The sequence below is a fragment of the Hyperoodon ampullatus genome (genome assembly GCF_949752795.1).
Source record: "Hyperoodon ampullatus genome assembly, chromosome: 15".
NCBI classification, from domain to species: domain Eukaryota; kingdom Metazoa; phylum Chordata; class Mammalia; order Artiodactyla; family Ziphiidae; genus Hyperoodon; species Hyperoodon ampullatus.
In genome coordinates, this window is record NC_136928.1 from 63,519,785 (window position 1) to 63,541,473 (window position 21,689).

The 21,689-nt window shown below is 38.1% G+C and overlaps 1 protein-coding gene across 3 annotated transcripts in view; it reads left to right on the forward strand.

The window, feature by feature from the left end:
• MEMO1 (mediator of cell motility 1) overlaps window positions 1-21,689 on the forward strand; it is a gene marked incomplete at its 5' end in the record, with an annotated part of 129,908 nt that overhangs the window by 61,637 nt on the left and 46,582 nt on the right. For 2 of the 3 annotated variants that reach the window (XM_079721220.1, XM_079721221.1), the window contains one exon: window positions 2,880-2,961. In XM_079721220.1, coding sequence (XP_079577346.1) covers window positions 2,880-2,961 — 82 coding nt within the window. Of the gene's footprint in view, window positions 1-2,879; window positions 2,962-20,489; window positions 20,559-21,689 lie in introns of all 3 variants that reach the window. The other variant, XM_079721219.1, reaches the window with a different exon arrangement.

A 21,689-nucleotide genomic window follows, 5' to 3' on the forward strand; every position in this document is an offset into this window, starting at 1 on the left:
GCCATTACAGACTATTGAGTAGAGTTCCCTGTGCTATACTGTAGGCCCTTTTTAGTTATCTAGTTTTTATGTAGTGGTGTGTACATGTCAAGCCCAGTCTTTCAATTTATCCCCCCCTAACATCACCTGGTAACCATGAGTTTGCTTTCTACAACTGTAACTCTATTTTTGTTTTGTAGATAAGTTCATGTGTACCCCCTTTTTTAGATTCCACATATTAGCGATATCATATGATATTTATTTAGCTTTTTAAAAGATTTGTGTACATTTCAAACAGAAAGAATTTAGAATTACAATTTTTAAAGAAAAGTATATGTGTGGTGTCTCTTCTCTTATTTTTAACAGGGAGAATTAAATCTGTTATTATTTGCTCTTACACTGGTGAGTAAATTGATCTGCCTGCTTCAGTGGGCAACTTAGTCATGTTCTAGTAAAGTTGAAGATGTTCATACTCAATGATCCAGTACTTTTACTTCTAGATAAATCCCAGAGAGACTCTTAACACACGTTAATGAGAGACTTGTAGCATTGTATACTAACAGTGAAACAGTGGAAACAACCAAACTGTCTGAGTAGGAGAATGAACAGATAAATTTTGGTATATTCCTATATTACAATACTATACAGCATTGAAAATGAATAAATTAGAGCTACACGTATCGACATGAATAATTGTAAAAAATAATTTGACTAAAAGTAGTTTAGAAGAACAGGTACACTACATTTATATAACATTTAAAAACAAAACAAAAAAATAACATGCAGAACAAAATAATACATGTATTATTTATGGATACATAAATTAGTAAATGTATAACGCAATAATAAACACCAAAATCAGAAAGTGGTTTACCTTGGTTACCTTAGGAGGGAGGTATATAATGGGATCAGCAAGGAATTCAGATGTCTTTAATATTTTATTTCTTTTTTTTAAATTAATAATTAAAAAAAATTTTAGTATTTTTTTTGACTGCACTGGGTTGTTGCTGTGCGTGGGCTTTCTCTAGTTGCGGGGAGTGGTGGCTACTCTTCATTGAGGTGCACGGGCTTCTCATTGCGGTGGCTTCTCTTGTTGCAGAGCACGGGTTCTAGGTGCATGGGCTTCAGTAGTTGCAGCATGAGGGCTCAGTAGTTGCTGCACACGGGCCCCAGAGCATGTGGGCTTCAGTAGTTGTGTTGTGTGGGCTCAGTAGTCGTGGCTTGTAGGCTCTAGAGCACGGGCTCAGTAGTTGTGGCGCACAGGCTTAGTTGCTCTGCGGCATGTGGTATCTTCCTGGACCAGGGATTGAACCTGTGTCCCCTGCACTGGCAGGCAGATTCTTAACCACTGGACCACCAGAGAAGTCCAGTATTTTATTTCTTAATAAAAGTAGATCTTAAGTAAATACGTTAGAATGTTAAGGTTTAATTTATTTGGTCAGTCAATCCATGAGTGTTTGTTATATTATTATCTATGTTCTTTTGTAATGTTTAAATATTTTTTTTATTAAAGGTTTAAGAAGAGAGAGCCACAGAAAAAGGGGGCAGTAGTTGGGGGGAAATCAATTTGCTAGTATTGCATATTTGCACGGTAATGATAATGATCTAGTAAAAAGGGAAAAGTTAGTGAGGAGACAAGGACAGTTGTAAGAGCAGAGTCCTTGAGTATGAAAAACAAAGTGAGATCCAGTGCAGAAGTAATTTGTTTGACTTTTGATAGGAGCAAGGACAGTTTGTTGAAACAGGAGGGAAAGCAGAATAAATGGTGGGAAGAGGAAGTAGTTCTCTTCTGAATTTAGGGCGACTAACATTCAGGTTTGCCTGAGACTGGGAGGTTTCCCAGGATGCAGGACTTCCAGTGATAAAACTGGCAAAGTCCTGAGCAACCAGGATGGTTGGTTATTCTGCTTGTTTTTCCTTAACAAAATGAAAGGTTTGATCATCTCTTGGGAATGGAAATGGGAAGGGGATGATGGTTTAAGGTAAAAAGAGAAGCTATATGAAGTAACTGTCTTAAAGATAGGTGAGCAAATTCACTAGGTTGTCGTGGTATGATTTCTGAGCTTTGTTTGCTAAGGATCTGCTGTAATTTATGAGTATAATTTCAAAGTTCATATGGTTGTGTTTCTTTACAGTCTCATTCAGCTGTTCAGATGGAGGTGCTTTGTTAAGTGGAAGGTTGGTTTTAACTATGATTTGACTACGCTGGAGGAAGAGAGGAGCAAAGGAGGGAGGCCACAGGCAAGGGAGTGATTATAGTGATGGATCATCAAATCTCAGGATGGGTATAAAAAGTGAAGAAGAGAGGATGAAGGACAGTTGGAAAAGTGACTCCAACAGATTTCTAGACGTGAACTGGAATGATAGGAAGTGAAGAGAGTGGGATGCTTGAAACAGATTTTTGAGGTGGTGTAGTTACAGTGGTTATTGATATGGTGATGGGAATAGGGGGCTGGAGTGGATGGCAGGAAAGATCATTGAGTGTGGTAATGATCACTCCATGAATGTGATTTTAGTGATTAAGGCAGGTTTTGGTACTCTAAAATATATTCACTTATTTTCTTTTCATATACTATAGTTTTCTCTTTCTTGTTTCATTTTGTTTGATCATTGCCTCAAATTGTAGATTGTATTGTTGTTCTTGAATGAAGATGGTTGTAAATAAATAAGTGGGTGGATAAAAGCAAATTTTGTTTAATCAGTGCTTGTCTTTATCATATGGCTTGCTACTAGAAACTTTGTAGTTGGTTAAGTTTCAAACATTAACATCCAAAATGATGATCCACTGCCCATTAAGCTATTTTAGTTCCAAATAGGTTCAGTGAGGACTTTGTGTCATGTATGGTTATTAGTACTGTATTGCTTTGCTCACTCCTGTTTCTCTCTTTCTCTTTTTATAGGACCGCAACTGAATGCACAGCTAGAAGGTTGGCTTTCACAAGTACAGTCCACAAAAAGACCTGCTAGAGCCATTATTGCACCGTAAGTTTTAAGGGTCTTTACCCAGAATCTTTCATATGTTAATTATTAATAAAGAATGAATATCTACGGATTGAATTAAAAATTAAAAATCAAATGCTGTGTTGAACTGAAGAAGTTATATTCACTAAATTTCATGATCCCTGTGGCTTTCACTTTAACTCAAGGATAAAGGAATTGGGTACTTTATTTTCTCAGATGCTCAAAATTTACTTTTGGTAATAAAACCGACTTTTAAAACAGAGAGTTGTTTACACTAGATAAACTTGGTGATTTCAGTAGTATTTGGTACAAATGAATAAGTTCTGTTTTAAACATTGAAAAGATCTACTTTAATCACATAATTTTAAACTTATAATAAAAAATGGATTAAACATAATATGATGCAGTATGGAGTAGCAGCCAGAATTTTAGGGGAGGGGTAGATTTTTTTTTTTAATGAAGAAACTCTGTGACTATTTTGTCTATATTAGAGGGCTTTTTGAGAACTACAGGCTAGCAAACATACAGTTAACTATGTGTCTGTATGATGTGAATTTCAGTTAATTTTGATTTGGTAAATGTTGGAGTTTGTGCTATTTCTGTCACAGCAGCATCTTTTATGTGACTTCTGTTGAGTTCAGGTTGGTACCTTGATAAATAGTAAATAGTAAAAATAATAGCAACCACTTATTAAACAATATGAGAATTAAATGAGTAAATACACATAAAAATCTTACATTAATGTTTGGCACATAGTAAGTATTCCATAAATGTTATGTATTTTTTGTGCCAAACTTTTTGTTAAATACTCCATTTGTATGATCTAACTTCATCTCGTTTAAAAGATTCAGGAAGCTGACTATACTACTTACCAACTGTGTGACATATAAGTTATTTAATCTCTTGTGCCTTTGTCTCCTTGGTAAAATTGGAATAATAATATTACTTTCATGTAGTTTTTCCAAAGATTAAATGAGCTAATCTTTATAAAACTTTTAGCATAATGACTTGCTATTACTTATTTTGTTATTCAGCAAATATCTACCAGGCTAAATGCCAGATACTCTTCTTTGTGCTGCTCTTTGAATAAAACAAAATCACTACTCTCGTGGTGCTTGCCTTTTAGTATTTGGGGAAGACAGACAGTAAATAAATAATTATATTCTGTGTCAGGTGCTGATGGGTGCTAAGAAAAAATAAAGCAGATAAGAAGATTGAGAGTGACAGTATGGGTAGGGAGTTGCTAGTTTAGATAGGATAGTGAGAAAAGGTCTTCCTCACAAGGTAACAGTTGAGTCTAAATGATGTGAGAGAGAAGTTATGCAGATGCCCAGGGAAAAAGGGTTTCAGGTTGAGGACAAAGCAAGGACAAAGGCTCTGGGGCAGGATACGCTTAATGTGTTTGAGGAAAAGCAAGGCCAGTGTAGCTGGAGTGGCGTGTGTGTGGGGAAGAGTAGTGGATGAAGTAGGCTGCTGGGGCTAGATTGTAGGGAGGCGTTGTAGGAGAACATAAAAACTTTGGTTTTTGCTTTTTTTTTTTTTTTTTTTTTTTGCGGTACACGGGCCCCTCACTGTTGTGGCCTCTCCTGCTGCGGAGCACAGGCTCCGGACGCGCAGGCTCAGCGGCCATGGCTCACGGGCCCAGCCGCTCCGCGGCACGTGGGATCTTCCCGGACCGGGGCACGAACCCGTGTCCCCTGCATCAGCAGGCGGACTCTCAACCACTGCGCCACCAGGGAAGCCCCAAAACTTTGGTTTTTATTCCAAGTGATATGGCAAGTAATGAGAAGTTTTGAGCAGCAAAGTGACATGATCTGACTTAGGTTTGAAAAGGACTATTCTTGCTGCTGTATGAACTTTCTGTTTTGTGGGGGCAAGGAGTCCAATTTAGGAGGCTTATTACTATAGTAAAGAAAAGAGATGACATAATGCCTTTGGCTGGGAGCTAGAGGTGGAGGTGATGAGAAGCTGTATATTCTGGGTATTTGGAAGGCAGGACCAATAAAATAGAAGAAGTCAAGGATGACTCTTAAGTTTGGGCTTGTGAAATTGGAAGGATAGAATTGGAGTTTGTACTAATTATAGGAGAAAACAAGAGTGGAGGTGGGGAGTGGAATTTGAAGTGTTTATATAAAATCTAAATTTTATTCTGCCTGTGTTAATGTTGAGATACCTATTAGGTATCCAAGTGAGGCAGCTAGATATATGAATCTGGAGTACAGGGAAGAAGGTCTAGGCTGTGTTGGCATATCACACTTAACACAGCTAAGTGTGTAACTTTAATCAGACATGGTTGCCTCAGGAGTAAAATAGAGAAGAGAAGAGGTTCAAAGACTAAGCCCTTAGGCAAGCCAGCTTAATTTAGAGGTCACGATGAAGATGAGTATTTGCAAAGGAGATTTTGAAGGAGGACCAGTGGGGAAGGGGGAAAACCAAGAGTGAGTGAAGTCTCTGGGAGGAAAAAGGATGAAAATGTGTCAGGGAGGAAAAGATGATTAGGTGTGTCAAATTCTGCCAAGAGGTCAAATAAGATGAGGATTGATAATTGGATACTATGGAGATTGCTGGTTATTTTAGTAAGAACAATTTCTGTGGGGCGGTAGGGATGAAAGCACAGTTGGAGTGAGTTCAAGAAAGAATCAAGGAGGGAAATGAAGACAGTGAGTATAGATAGTTTTTTTGAGAAATTTTGCTATAAATCAAGGAAACAGGGCAATGGGAATATGGTGTCAGGGAGAATTTTTATTTAAGGTGGGAGATATTAAAGTTTATAATGTTGATGACATGATCCAGTAGAGAAAGAAAAATTGATGCAAGGATAAGTTGGGAAGTTTTTATGAGTGAGATCCTTGGTTGGGTGAGAAACAGTGGATTAGTAATCATCTCTTTATAACATCTCATGAGATATGTTCTATTGTCATTCCCATTACTTTGCTGGTATTTAACTATTATGGTATACTACCTTCCTAGTTAAAACTTACTCTAGGGCTTCCCTGGTGGCGCAGTGGTTGAGAGTCCACCTGCTGGTACAGGGGATGCGGGTTCGTGCCCCAGTCCGGGAGGATCCCACATGCCGCGGAGCGGCTGGGCCCGTGAGCCATGGCCGCTGAGCCTACGCACCCGGAGCCTGTGCTCCGCAACGGGAGAGGCCACAGCAGTGAGAGGCCCGCGTACCGCCAAAAAAAAAAAAAAAAAAAAAAAAAAACCACTCTAAATGTGGGAGCTGAGCTGAATCAATATAAAATTAAAATGAGGTTAGTTATTCATGAAAAAGTAGCTAGACTTGTTTGCTTCTTGTAGTTAGTTTTAAATTGAAATGTTTGGAAATGCCCTGGGAAGTGAAATGTTTGAGTCTATGTTACAAATATATTAATTTGTAAAAGATTTCCAAGTTACCTTAGGTTTTAAAATGAATATTTGAAAATAGTTTTGGCTTTGGTGTGCATGTTTCTGCTATATAGTGACTTTGTAGTTACATTTATGTATGTATAGGCAATTTCTACTTTGTTAATATATGAAAACTTTAAATATAGTCAAGTTCATCTTATTATATGGTTTCCATCTTATTATATTTTCCTTTCCAGAGTTACTTTTTTTTTTTTTTTTTGTGGTATGCGGGCCTCTCACTGTTGTGGCCTCTCCCGTTGCGGAGCACAGGCTCCGGACGCGCAGGCTCAGCGGCCATGGCTCACAGGCCCAGCCGTGGACCCGGGCATGAACTCGTGTCCCCTGCATTGGCAGGCGGACTCTCAACCACTGCGCCACCAGGGAAGCCCTCCTTTTTTTTTTTTTAAGGTAGAAAAGCAACATCAAATATTTTCTTGTTATATCGGCACAAAAGTGTCTTTGTAAGAACGAGCTTATATAGTAATTAGACAACTTAAAATTTTAAGATTTCTACTTTTATTTCAAATCAAAAACATACTTTAAAAATTTTATAAATTCTAGCTCTCTGGGACCACCTTTTCTTAGATTTTGCCTTCATGGGAATAAATCATATGAGGGGAACCTTAAAAAAACAAACTCAGAACCTAGATAGCACACTTTTGAAAATGCTTAAACAGTTTGCTTATTTTTATATGGATGTAGATTAAATAGAATAATGTCATTTATTGTTGACATTATTAAAAGATTAAATATTGACCCATAAACCAACTGTTGATCAATTTTAATGAATTCTAATCTATATAACATAACCAGGCACATTTGGGAGAGGGATTCAAAAGAATTTAATTTGACTAAAAAATATCTTTTGGTTGCATTTGGAACTGTCTTACTTAAATTGAGGCACAGGAGACAGTATGTGGCCCTGGGATATATATTGAAATGATCTCATGAACTAGGAGTTCCAGAAGCCTTCTTACCATGACTGCCAGATACCTTGATGCCAAAATTGTTGTTTATCTTGCAGTATTCAGCAGTAACTCAGCAACCCTTAGAATGGAGCTGTACAGGTATGCATCACTTAAGAAACATCTTATTGAATATAAAAATATAAGCAGATAATTGTGGAAGGGACTTAATTTACATGATGAAATTATTTTTTACTGTCAAGCACAGACAATGAATATTGAAGGCCATACATTTAAAGCACAATTTGATTTCTTAGTAGTTAACTGAGTAGGAATATTATGGAATAAAGGATACTTTCACTTTTCATTGTGTACCTTTTTTTACAGTTTGACTTATTTTACTGTGTACATTATACTTTTAGTATAAAAACCTGTTTGAAAAATTTAAAAACTAAGAAACATTTATATAGAAGACCAGGTTGTATATAGTGAAGCATACCTGTAGAGCTCTACCAGTGCATGTCATGAGACAATGAATCTTCATAAATTATCTAGTTAATTTAAGTTACTGGAGATTTGCAGTCCTTGTTAATGTTAACAAACAATCCTCTAAACAGTCTCATAGTGCATTCTGTGTTGTGTTGTGTGCTTGTTTGGCTTTGTTTTGGTTTTGTCTCGTTTCCTTTCACATAGTGAAAGCAGATGTGCCCTGTGTGAATGATAGGCCGGAAGACAGGCTCCTTGCATTAGCATAGAGTTGAACTAAATCTGGTAGAAACCGTCAAGACTTTCCCAGTCTTGTTAATATTAAAAAGACCAGTAGGTTATTCATGGCAATATCTCAAATCATATATGCTCTAGCAGTAAAAAAAAAAACCCTCAATATGCAACATTGTGGTTAGTTTATTCTTACTTGACTTTTTAGCTCATAATATTGTTTGCTTAATGTTTGTGAGATTCCATTTGTAAAAATAAAATATTCTAAATAATGACTGTTTTACCTGGATATTTTTTGGATATAATCATTTACTGATTTTTTTATTGAAGCAGGAATCTTTAGGGCCATTGAGCAGTGCCTGTGAAAGAAAAGAATAAAAGGCTAGGTGCAGCAAAATAAAATTGAGATGGCGGTTGCTGCTTCTGTAAACTGTTTGGGGCCAGTTGTCATTCAGGTTGATCATGTACGTTTACAGGTGTTTTTAAATTTAGTTTCTAGGTTTGTAGATCATATCTTAACTTAAGGTTGCAAACTTTGCTTATTGCTGGAGGAGATCACATTTCATCTGGTCCAATCTTCTCATTTCATCTAGGGCAGTCTTTTATTTTGCATTTTTCCTGCTATTCAATAGAATTAGGACTACGGAAATCTGACTTTGTTGAATTCAAGTAAGTGTTCTTTTATTATTCCCTATATCCACTTTGATGAAAAGCCTCTCATAGAATGTTTAGTAGACTCGTGGCGTTCATAGTTGTTAGTGAAAGTCCATGTGATGTAGTGATTAGTAATTTTCCTGAGGTAGGAATTTAAATTATACCACACTGCAAGGTTGCTGTATGGGAAACTGTCAGTTAACTAGTGAGTGGTTGTGGACAGTGTGACCTTGCATCCTCATTTAATTGCAGCTCTCTGAGGGGCACAGAAATTCTGGTAGGTTAGGAGCTGAAGTTGCTGATGCAAAGGATCTGCTGCGTAGGTGTAAAGGGAGAAGCAAAAGTACTCTACGTTAAAAGAAAGATCAGTTTTTAGAGGTATGGTTTTAGCCTAATGACAAATTATAGATATAATTATATATATATAATATATAATAATAGTATAATTTTGTATTTGTTTTCATGAGAAGTTACATTGAGAATCAGAGTTACCTGTAACAGCTAGCAGGTATGACTTTGTGTTAAAGGTTTTAAGAACTCTAAAAAGACTGACTTGGACACACTTTTATGAGGCATATTCAAATATCTGTAGAGCTCAAATTTTCATTGCTCTTCTGTCTGTTATGCAGAATGACTAAAGAAAAGAACGTATTCCCTTAGCGAAGCCTCTTTTATTGTGAGTGATTCCTTACTGGAACCTGTTTCCACATACATGTAGAGTTATAGATTCTGTTAGCAAGAGAAGGGTGTAGGAACAGAGGATTAGTGGTGAGAGTTGATGATTATTACTATGGCTTTATTCATTACCATATATCTGGGCCAGGGTAAAGGAAAGTATTACAAATTCTCTTCTTTGACTGTGACCTTGGTCCTTTCATGAAGTAGAGTTCCTCACTATGGGGGATAAGTGAGTATGGGGAATACTTAATAATCAAAAAATAGATACACTGCAGTGTATTCTCTATCTAAGTTAAGAATCTCGCTATCCAATCTTGAACCAATCTCCCTGGGAGATTGGTTCAAGATGGCGGGGTAGAAGGATGTGCGCTCACTCCCTCTTGCGAGAGCACAGGAATCACAACTAACTGCTGAACAATCATCGATAGGAAAACACTGGAACTCACCAAAAAAGATTCCCCACATCCAGAGACAAAGGAGAAGCCGCAATGAGAGGGTAGGAGGGGCGAAATCACAATAAAATCAAATCCCATAACTGCTGGGTGGGTGACTCACAAACTGGAGAACACTTATACCACAGAAGTCCACCCACTGGAGTGAAGGTTCTAACCCCCAGGTCAGGCTTCATAACCTGGGGGTCTGGCAACGGGAGGAAGAATTCCCAGAGACTCAAACTTTGAAGGCTGGTGGGATTTGATTGCAGAACTTTGACAGGACTGGGGGAAGCAGAGACTCCACTCTTGGAGGGCACACACAAAATAGTGTGCGTATCAGGACCCAGGGGAAAGGAGCAGTGACCCCATAGGAGACTGAACCAGACATACCTGCTAGTGTTGGAGGGTTTCCTGCAGAGTCAGGGGGCAGCTGTGGCTCACCGCGGAGAAAAGGACACTGGCAGCAGAAGTTCTGGGAAGTACTCCTTGGCGTGAGGCCTCCCAGAGTCCACCATTAGCCCCACCAAGAGCCTGTTGGCTCCAGTGCTGGGTTGCCTCAGGCCAAACAACCAACAGGGAGGGAACTCAGCCCCACCCATCAGCAGACAAGCAGACAAGCATTAAAGTTTTACTGAGCTCTGCCCACCAGAGCAACACCCAGCTCTACCCACCACCAGTCCCTCCCATCAGGAAGCTTGCACAAGCCTCTTAGACAGCCTTATCCAAGGGCAGACAGCAGAAGCGAGAAGAACTGTAATCCTGCAGCCTGTGGAATGAAAACCACATTCACAGACAGATAGACAAAATGAAAAGGCAGAGGACTATGTACCAGATGAAGAAACAAGATAAAACCGCAGAAGAACAACTAACTGAAGTGGAGATAGGCAACCTTACAGAAAAAGAATTCAGAATAATGATAGTGAAGATGATTCAGGACTTTGGAAAAAGAATGGAGGCAAAGATTGAGAAGATGCAAGAAATGTTTAACAAACACCTAGAAGATTTAAACAGAGGTGAACAATATAATAACTGAAATGAAAAATACACTAGAAGGAATCAATAGAAGAATAACTGAGGCAGAAGAATCGATAAGTGACCTGGAACACAGAATGGTGGAAATCACTGCCACGGGACAGAATAAAGAAAAAAGACTGAAAAGCAATGAAGACAGCCTAAGGGACCTCTGGGACAACATTAAACACACCAACATTCGCATTATACGTGTCCCAGAAGGAGAAGAGAGAGAGAAAGGACCCGAGGAAATATTTGAAGAGATTATAGTCGAAAACTTTCCTAACATGGGAAAGGAAATAGCCACACAACTCCAGGAAGCGCAGAGAGTTCCAGGCGGGATAAACCCAAGGAGAAACACGCTGAGACACACAGTAATCAAACTGACAAAAATGAAAGACAAAAAAAAATTATTGAAAGCAGACAAGGGAAGAAAAACAAATAACATAAAAGGGAATTCCCATCAGGTTAACAGCTGATTTCTCAGCAGAAACTCAAGCCAGAAGGGAGTAGCGTGATATATTTAAAGTGATGAAAGGGAAGAACCTACAACCAAGATTACTCTACCCAGCAAGGATCTCATTCAGTTTCGACAGAGAAATCAAAAGCTTTACAGACAAGCAAAAGCTAAGAGAATTCAGCAGCACTAAACCAGCTCTACAACAAATGCTAAAGGAACTTCTCTAAGTGGGAAACACAAGAGAAGAAAAGGACCTACAAAAACAAACCCAAAACAATTAAGAAAATGGTCATAGGGACATACATATTAATAATTACCTTAAATGTGAATGGATTAAATGCTCCAACCAAAAGACACAGGCTGGCTGAATGGATACAAAAACAAGACCCATATATATGCTGTCTACAAGAGACCCACTTCAGACCTAGGGACACATACAGACTGAAAATGAGGGGATGGCGAAAGATATTCCATGCAAATGGAAATCAAAAGAAAGCTGGAGTAGCAATACTCACACCAGATAAAATAAACTTTAAAATAAAGAATGTTACAAGAGACAAGGAAGGACACAACATAATGATCAAGGGATCAATCCAAGAAGAAGATATAACAGTTACAAATATATATTCACCCAACACAGGAGCACCTCAATACATAAGGCAACTGCTAACAGCTATAAAAGAGGAAATAGACAGTAACACAATAATAGTGGGGGACTTTAACACCTCACTTACACCAGTGGACAGATCATCCAGACAGAAAATTAATAAGGAAACACAAGCTTTAAATGACACAACAGACCAGATAGATTTAATTGATATTTATAGGACATTCCATCCAAAAACAGCAGATGATACTTTCTTCTCAAGTGCACACAGAACATTCTCCAGGATAGATCACATCTTGGGTCACAAATCAAGCCTTGGAAAATTTAAGAAAATTGAAATCATATCAAGATCTTTTCCAACCACAATGCTATGAGATTAGAAATAAATTACAGGGAAAAAAACGTTAAAAAGACAAACACATGGAGGCTAAACAATACATTACTAAATAACCAAGAGATCACTGAAGAAATCAAGGAGAAAATCAAAAAATACCTAGAGACAAATGACAACGAAAACATGACAATCCAAAACCTATGGGATGCAGCAAAAGCAGTTCGAAGCGGGAAGTTTATAATACAATCCTCCCTCAAGACACAACAAAATCTCAAATAAACAATCTAACCTTACACCTAAAGGAACTAGAGAAAGAAGAACAAACAAAACCCAAAGTTAGGAGAAGGAAAGAAAACATAAAGATCAGAGCAAAAATAAATGAAATGGAAACAAAACAGTAACAAAGATAATAAAACTAAAGCCTGGTTCTTTGAGAAGATAAATAAAATTGATAAACCTTTAGCCAGACTCATCAAGAAAAAGAGGGAGAGGACTCAAATCAATAAAATTAGAAATGAAAAACAAGAAGTTACAACAGACACTGTAGAAATACAGAGCATCCTAAGAGACTACTACAAGCAAATGTATGCCAATAAAATGGACAACTTGGAAGAAATGGACAAATTCTTAGAAAGGTATAACCTTCCAAGACTGAACCAGGAAGAAACAGAAAATATGAACAGACCGATCGCAAGTAATGAAATTGAAACTGTGATTAAAAATCTTGTAAGAAACAAAAGGCCAGGACCAGATGGCTTCACAGGTGAATTCTATCAAACGTTTAGAGAAGAGCTAATGCCCATCCTTCTCAAACTCTTCCAAAATATCACAGAGGATGGAACACTCCCAATCTCATTCTATTGGGCCACCATCACCCTGATACCAAAATCGGACAAAGATGATACAAAAAAAAGAAAATTACAGAGCAATATCACCGATGAAGATAGATGCAAAAGTCCTGAACAAAGTACTAGCAAACAGAATCCAACAACACCATGGTGTATGATTAAAAGGATCATGCACCATGATCAAGTGGGATTTATTCCAGGGATGCAACGATTCTTCAATATATGCAAATCAATCAATGTGGTGCACCATATTAACAAACTGAAGAATGAAAACCAAACGATCATCTGAATAGATGCAGAAAAAGGTGTTGACAAAATTCCACACCCATTTATGATAAAAACTCTCCAGAAAGTGGGCATAGAGGGAACCTACCTCAACATAATAAAGGCCATATACGACAAACCCACAGCAAACATCATTCTCAGTGGTGAAAAACCGAAAGCATTTCCTCTAAGATCAGGAAGAAGACAAGGATGTCCATTCTCCCCACTATTATTCAACGTAGTTTTGGAAGTCCTAGCCATGGCAGTCAGAGAAGAAAAAGAAATAAAAGGAATCCAAATCAGAAAAGAAGAAGTAAAACTGTCACTGTTTGAAGACGACATGATACTATACATAGATAATCCAAAAGATGCCACCAGAAAACTACGAGAACTAATCAATGAATTTGGTAAAGTTGCAGGATACAAAATTAATGCACAGAAATCTCTTGCATTCCTATGCACTAACAATGAAATATCAGAAAGAAATTAAGGAGAAACAATATTGTTCACCATTGCAACAAAAATAATAAAATACAAGGGAATAAACCTACCTAAGGAGGTAAAAGAACTGTACTCAGAAAACTATAAGACACTGGTGAGAGAAATCAAAGATGACACAAACAGAAGGAGAGATATACCATGTTCTTTGATTGGAAGGATGAATATTATGAAAATGACTATACTACCCAAAGCAATCTACAGATTCAGTGCAATCCCTATCAAATTACCAATGGCATTTTTTACAGAACTAGAACAAAAAATCTTAAAGTTTGTATGGAGACACCAAAGACCCCAAATAGTCAAAGCAGTCTTGAGGGAAAAAACGGAGCTGGAAGAATGAGACTCCCTGACTTCAGACTATACTACAAAGCTACAGTAATCAAGAAAGTATGGTACTGGCAGAACAACAGAAATATAGATCAATGGAACAGGATAGAAAGCCCAGAGATAAACCCACGCGCCTATGGTCAACTAATGTATGATAAAGGAAGCAAGAATATACAATGGAGAAAAGACAGCTTCTTTCATAAGTGGTGCTAGGAAAACTGGACAGCTACCTATAAAAGAGTGAAATTAGAACACTCCCTAACACCATACACAAAAATAAACCCAAAATGCATTACAGACCTAAGACTGGACACTGTAAAACTCTTAGAGGAAAACATAGGAAGGACACTCTTTGACATAAATCACAGCAAGATCTTTTTTGATGCACCTCCTAGAGTAATGGAAATAAAAACAAAAATAAACAAATGGGACCTAATGAAACTTAAAAGCTTTTGCAAAACAAAGGAAACTATATACAAGACGAAAAAACAACTCTCAGAATGGGAGAAAATATTTGCAAACGAATCAACGGACAAAGGATTAATCTCCAAAATATATTAACAGCTCATGCAGCTCAATATTAAAAAAACAACCCAATCCAAAAATGGGCAGAAGACCTAAATAGACATTTCTCCAAAGAAGACATACAGATGACCAAGAGGCACATGAAAAGCTGCTCAACATCACTAATTATTAGAGAAATGCAAACCAAAGCTACAGTGAGGTATCACCTCACAATGGTTAGAATGGACATCATCAGAAAATCTACAAACAACAAATGCTGGAGAGGGTGTGGAGAAAAGGGAACCCTCTTGCATTGCTGGTGGGTATGTAAGTTGATACAGCCACTGTGGAGAACAATATGGAGGTTCCTTAGAAAAGTAAAAATAGAATTACCATATGACCCAGCAATCCCACTATTGGGCATATACTCAGAGAAAACCATAATTCTAAAAGACACATGCACCCCAATGTTCATTGCAGCACTATTTACAATAGCCAAGTCATTGGGAGCAACCTAAATGCGTATCAACAGCCGAATGGATAAAGAAGATGTGGTACATATATAGAATGGAATATTACTCAGCCATAAAAAGGAACGAAATTGGGTCCTTTGTAGAAATGTGGATGGACCTAGATACTGTCATACAGAGTGAAGTCAGAAAGGAAAAAGAAATATCGTATATTAACGCATATTTGTGGAATATAGAAAAATGGTATAGATGAACTGGTTTGCAAGGCAGAAATAGAGACAGATGTAGAGAACAGATGTATGGAAACCATGGGGGGAAAGCGGGGGTGGGGTGGTGGTGGTGGTGGGATGAATTGGGAGATTGGGATTGACATATATACACTGAGATATATAAAATAGATAGCTAATAAGAACCTGCTGTATAAAATAAATAAATAAAATTTAAAAAAAGATAAAAGAATCTTCCTTTCGTTTTGCCACTATGTTGTCTTCAGGTCAAGCAGACTTTTATACCTTCAGCTTCAAAAAGGACTGAAACCATGAAATCTAAGTTCTTACTATGAAACAAGTTTACCTTAGTTAATCGTGTTTTCAAAACTATCATCCTTCCTTGTAGTCTTACAGGCTATGTGATTCTGTAAGTATTCTTCCAGTTGTTAGGCTTATTGCTTTTCCTACTCCATGGACTCCTTCCCTTCTTTTTTTTTTTTTTTTTTTTTTTTTTTTTTTGCGGTATGTGGGCCTCTCACTGTTGTGGCCTCTCCCGTTGCGGAGCACAGGCTCTGGACGCGCAGGCCCAGCAGCCATGGCCCATGGGCCCAGCCGCTCCGCAGCATGTGGGATCCTCCCGGACCGGGGCACGATCCCGCCTCCCCTGCATCAGCAGGCGGACTCTCAACCACTGCGCCACCAGGGAAGCCCTCCTTCCCTTGTTCCTTGAACTATGTAAAGGTCTCTTACGGTGCTTAAGAATGGGTTCTGGAGCTCTACTGCCTGACTTTATATCCTGGAGTGCCACTTACTATCTGTATGACCTTGAGCAAGTTTCTTAACCTTCCTGCTTTAGTTTCTTCATCTATAAAATGAGAAGAATAATAATTCCTATCTCATAGAGTTGTTAGGATTAAAAGTAATGCTTTGAGTTGCATAGAAGAGTGCCTGAGATGCAGTAAGCACTCAGTTATCACCATCATCACAACTGTCATCTTCTTCCTCCTCCTACTTGGTCACTAAGATATGTCACTGTTTCTTTCTAGACCCTAGATCATTGATTTCTCATTTACCACTGGCACTGACAGCATTCTAGACCTAGACCGTGATATTACTGCCTCATGCCACAGTTTCCAAGAGAGCTTCACGTAACTCGTCTTGCCTCTAACACGACCTTTGTGCTTGTGTTTTTCAGGACATGATAACAGTTTCATATTGTCACTCCCCTGTTCCAAGAGCATACAGCAGTTTTTCAGTAACTTGTTTTATCAAGCCCAGACTCCTCTGTCTGACTCTGGCTTAACATTACTCTCTTGTTCCATTCAGGCCAATTTCATATTTTCTCATTTACATCATACACTTGGACATTTGCTCATGTTTTTCCTTCAGGCTTTATTCCCTTCATGCCCTTACCCTTCTACTTACTATTTCTTTCCTACCTATACTTCAAGAATCTAACGTTTCTAAGAAGGCTTTCTGGCATTTAAGAACTGAGCTTGGATAGGAACAGCGTTGGTAAAACTGGGAGAGTACAAAGACAGGTTGATTTAGAGATCGGAGTATAGATTGGGGTTCAGGGCCTTTAAATTCAAGAAGAGTAAGGATTGAGAAGTGGAGGGATGTGAAGTGAGTAACAACTGAGAGCAAAGCAGTGTTGAAAATCTGAATGTCATTCAGGTTTGTGACAGACCAGGGCGGATCCAGATGGATCAGATGGTTTTTAAGGTCTGCATGGCCAGGCAAGATAGTGCATATCTGAACTGACAGGAGCCAGTGATGTTCAGATGAGGAACAGGTATTAAGTATCTGAAGTAGTTGGTATTGGTGTCTTGGGGACTGGAAGATTGGGGACATAACCGGTTAAAATAGAGCCCCTGGTTAGCCTAGAATATCAAGATCAGTACAGGATGACAGCAAAACTGAATTTGCTGAGCCACAGAACAACTTATATTACCTTCTGGCTATGATTAGAACTGGATTGTGAGAATATTGCTATATTCAGGCAACTTGATAGGCTCCCTTGACAGAGGTGTAAGGATGGAGTGACTACCATTAATCTGACCAATTAAGCCTCAGTGATTTCAGTGTGCTTAGCATATGTCCCATATTACTTTACTCCTAATTAAGGACCCTACTATCTTGTATGGTTGTGATTGACTTATGTGAATCTCTTTTTCTGTGTCTATATCAGATGAGTATCATTTTTTTTTTTTTTTTTGCGGTACGCGGGCCTCTCACTGTTGTGGCCTCTCCCTTTGCGGAGAACAGGCTCCGGATGCGCAGGCTCAGCGGCCATGGCTCACAGGCCCAGCCGCTCCGTGTCATGTGGGATCCTCCCGGACCGGGGCACGAACCCATGTCCCCTGCATCAGCAGGCGGACTCTCAACCACTGCGCCACCAGGGAAGCCCTCATTTTTAAAATAGAGCTTTGCTGGGGTATGATTAACATTCAGCTGCATATAAAGTATGCAGTTTGATAAATTTGAAATATGTATACACCTGTGAAATCATTACCACGATTAAGATAATGAACATATTCATCATCTTCAGCAGTTTCCTTGTGCCCTTCTTTCCCTCTCTGCCCTTCTCCCACCCTCCCACATCCACTGATTTACTTTCTGTCACTATAGATTAGTTCTTATTTTCTAGAATTATTTATTTTTATTTTTAATTGAAGTAGAGTTGATTTACAGTGTTGTGCCAGTCTCTCCTGTACAGCAAGTGACTCAGTTTTATACATACATATTCTTAAAAAAATTTTTTATTGTAGAAGTATTTAAATGGAACCATATAGTATGAACTCTTTTTGTCTGGCTTCTCTCACTCAGCGTATTTATTTTTTTACCATAATTATTTTGAGTGTGTCAGTAGTTCATTCCTTTCTATTGCTGAAGAGTTATTTCATTGTATGGATATACTTCAATTTGTTTATCCATTCATCTTTTGAGGGACATTTGGCTGTTTCCATTTTTGGCTCTTGCAAGTAAAAATGGGATGAATATTTGTGTACAAATCTTTGTGTGCACATAATGTTTATATATATATATATATATATATATTTAGGAGTGGAATCGTTGGCAGGAGTTTTATGGCAGAAGTATGTTTAGCTTTTTTTTTTTTTTTTTAAAGAAATTGCCAAACCATTTTCCAAAGTAGTTGTACCGTTTTACATTTCCTACAAACTGAGTTTCAGTTCTACATCCTTGCCACATTTGGTATGGTCACTCATTTTAATTTTAGCTTATTCTAGTGGGTGTTTAGTGGCAGCTCACTGTAGTTTTAATTTGCCTTTCCTTAATGAGTAACTGATGTACAGCCTTCTTTTGTGTGCTTTTTGCCATCCCAGTGTTTTTTTTTTTTTTTTTTGCTGAACGCGGGCCTCTCACTGTTGTGGCCTCTCCCGTTGTGGAGCACAGGCTGCGGCCGCGCAGGCTCAGCGGCCATGGCTCACGAGCCCAGCCGCTCCGTGGCATGTGGGATCTTCCCAGACCAGGGCACGAACCCGTGTCCCCTGCATCGGCAGGCGGACTCTCAACCACTGCGCCACCAGGGAAGCCCCCGGTGTATTTTTTGATGAAAGTATCTGTTCACATCTTTTCCTATTTAAAAATTTTTTTTAAATTGTAGTAACATAAAATCTACCATCTTAACTACTTTTAACCATTTATATAGTAGTGTTAAGTGCATTCACTTTGTTGTGCAACCAATCTTCAGAATTCTTTTTGTCTTGTAAAACAGTTACCTATATTTTTTAAAGTATTAGGTTGTTTTGAAATTTCTTTATATATTCAGATATAAATTCTTTATCAGATATATGCTTTTTCTTTATATATTTAGATATAAATCCTTTGTCAGATATATGCTTTACAAATATTTTCTCCCAGTCTGTGTTTTGTCTTTTCAGTTTACTGTGCATCTTGAAATTGTCCATGATGGGAATGATTTACTCCACATTAACAGACAGATTGCTATAAATCGGGACTTTATTTTTTGTTGATTGTCTGTACTCAAGAAAAGTAATGGGGAAAGGTTAATAAGGCAGATGAAACTTAAAATTATGTTACGTCTGTAACCTTTACACTGTGACAAGCACAAAAAAATGAGGAAAGAAATATGCTTTCCAGTATTTGAAAAACTATTGTCTAATAAGCAAAGAAGTCATTCAAGTCATTGTTGAATGAGTGAAATTCAGACATATGTCTTCATTATTTCACTCTTGTCATTTGCAGCCATTGCTTGGCTGTGGGTTAAAGAGTTCATCTACCATCAGTGAAAGCATTCTGGGACAATCAATTGCCTAAGCTGAATTTGCAGTAAAGAGTATTTTATACTTTTTCATTGTTTGTCAGTTGTGTGATACATCTCTCTTTATTTCAGTAAAATTTATAATAAGCTTATGTACATATGTATACAGTTTTTTCCTGCAGAGCCATTTGTTAAACATTTACTGGCCGTACACTAAATAGTAAGCATTAAGGGAAATATTTCTAGACTCACATAGCTTGAGTCAAGAAAGAAAAATGAAGTTCTGAAACAAAGTCATTGTACGGGTGATCAGAGAACCAATGTAAAGCTGAGACCAGAGAAGGAAAAGGATGGGATGAGTAGTAGGGAGAGAAAATGAAAGACATAATACACAGAAGGTCAGGTCAATTCTCTTACCACTAAAGACACAGAGGGACATGAGTTGTTTCTTGTAGATTATTTGTTTTGCTCTGATGTGACTTGGTCTTATTATTTTTAAGAATGCCTGTTAATGGTATTGAAGAGGAATGTTAAGAGCTCATATATTATTAATGTTACATTAGCAACTTCAAATAAGCCTTGAATATTTCCAAATATAATTTTCTTTCAGACCAAATACTTTTTAACATTTAAAATTGGAACACAGGGGGACTTCCCTGGCGGTACAGTGGTTAAGACTCTGTACTTCCACTGCAGGGGGCACAGGTTTGATCTCTGGTTGGGGAACTGAGATCCCGCATGCTGTGCAGCATGGGCCCCCCGCAAAATAAATAAATAAATAAATAAATAAATAAAATAACAGTGGAACACAGAACAGTGATGTGTTCCCTGTTATCTTCTAGAAGTTGCATCATTATCTATCAATACATTGCTTTTTAATCTGTACACATAATGTTTACCATAATTATTAGATTTCTTTCAAAAGTTTTTTTTTTCCCAGAATAACCTGATTTTGAATCTGATGATTAAGTTAAACATTTTTTTGTTTTGTAGCCATGCAGGGTATACGTACTGTGGGTCTTGTGCTGCTCATGCTTACAAACAAGTGGATCCATCTATTACGTAAGTAATATAGTTAGATACCATTTTGATTAGGTGGTTGGGAATTATAATTGCTTTGTCACTGAAGTAATTTGTTTTACATACTTATTATATACTTGATTTCATTAAGAATTTGACTTTATAAATTTGATTATACCTTATATAGGTTATGAAAAGCTTTAATACTATTTTTCATTATCTGAACATTTAGTTTCTACCTTCCCTTTGTTTGGTAAAATGTTTAGTTCTGAAAGTGTTAGAAGGTTAATACAGTATTGTGATTTATACAAAATATATATTTGGTCATTTAAATGACCAAAATATATTTCACATATATATTTAGTCTTTTTCCACAGTTACAGGCTCACAGCTCCCAAAACCCTTGGAATTTCCTAAGTGGTGAGAATGGCAAAGGTGCTTCTTGTGTGTTAATAAGGTGACTTTTGGACCCCACCTAAGCATGGGGCTGGTTGCCAGGATAACCAACCTTGTGTTTAGAGGGTTGGAATTTTCATTCCCACTCCCTGACCTCCCCTGGGGAGGGGAGAGAGCCTGGAGGTTGAATCAGTCGCCATCATGACTATGTAATAAAGCCCCCATAAAAACCCAAAGGGACAGGGTTCGGAGAGCTTCCATGTTGGTGAACATGTGTAGATTTGGAGAGAGTGGCCCGCCTGGAGAGGGCATGAAGGTCCTGGCTCTTTCCCCTCGCCTTGCCCTATGCACCTCCTCCATCTGGCTGTTGCTAAGTTATATCTTTTTATAATAAACCGGTGACCTAGTAAGTGAAATATTTCTCTGAGTTTTGTGAGCCGCTCTAGCAAATTAAACCTCTGATTTGTAACTGGTCTGTCAGAAATACAGGTAACAACCTGGACTTATGATTGGCCTCTGAATTGAAATTCAAGGAGGTGGTTGTTGGAATTGCCAATCTGTAACTGGTTGGTCAGAAGCACAAGTGACAACCTGGGCTTGTGACTGGCATCTGAGATGGGGGATGGGTGTGGGTGTGGGGACATTTTTGTAGGACTGAACCCGTAACCTGTGGAATCTGATGCTATCTCAAGGTAGATAGTGTCAGAATTGAGTGTGCCCCCTCTTCCACTCACATGAATGCACACAGTGGAATTGGGTCCAGGAACATTAACAGTT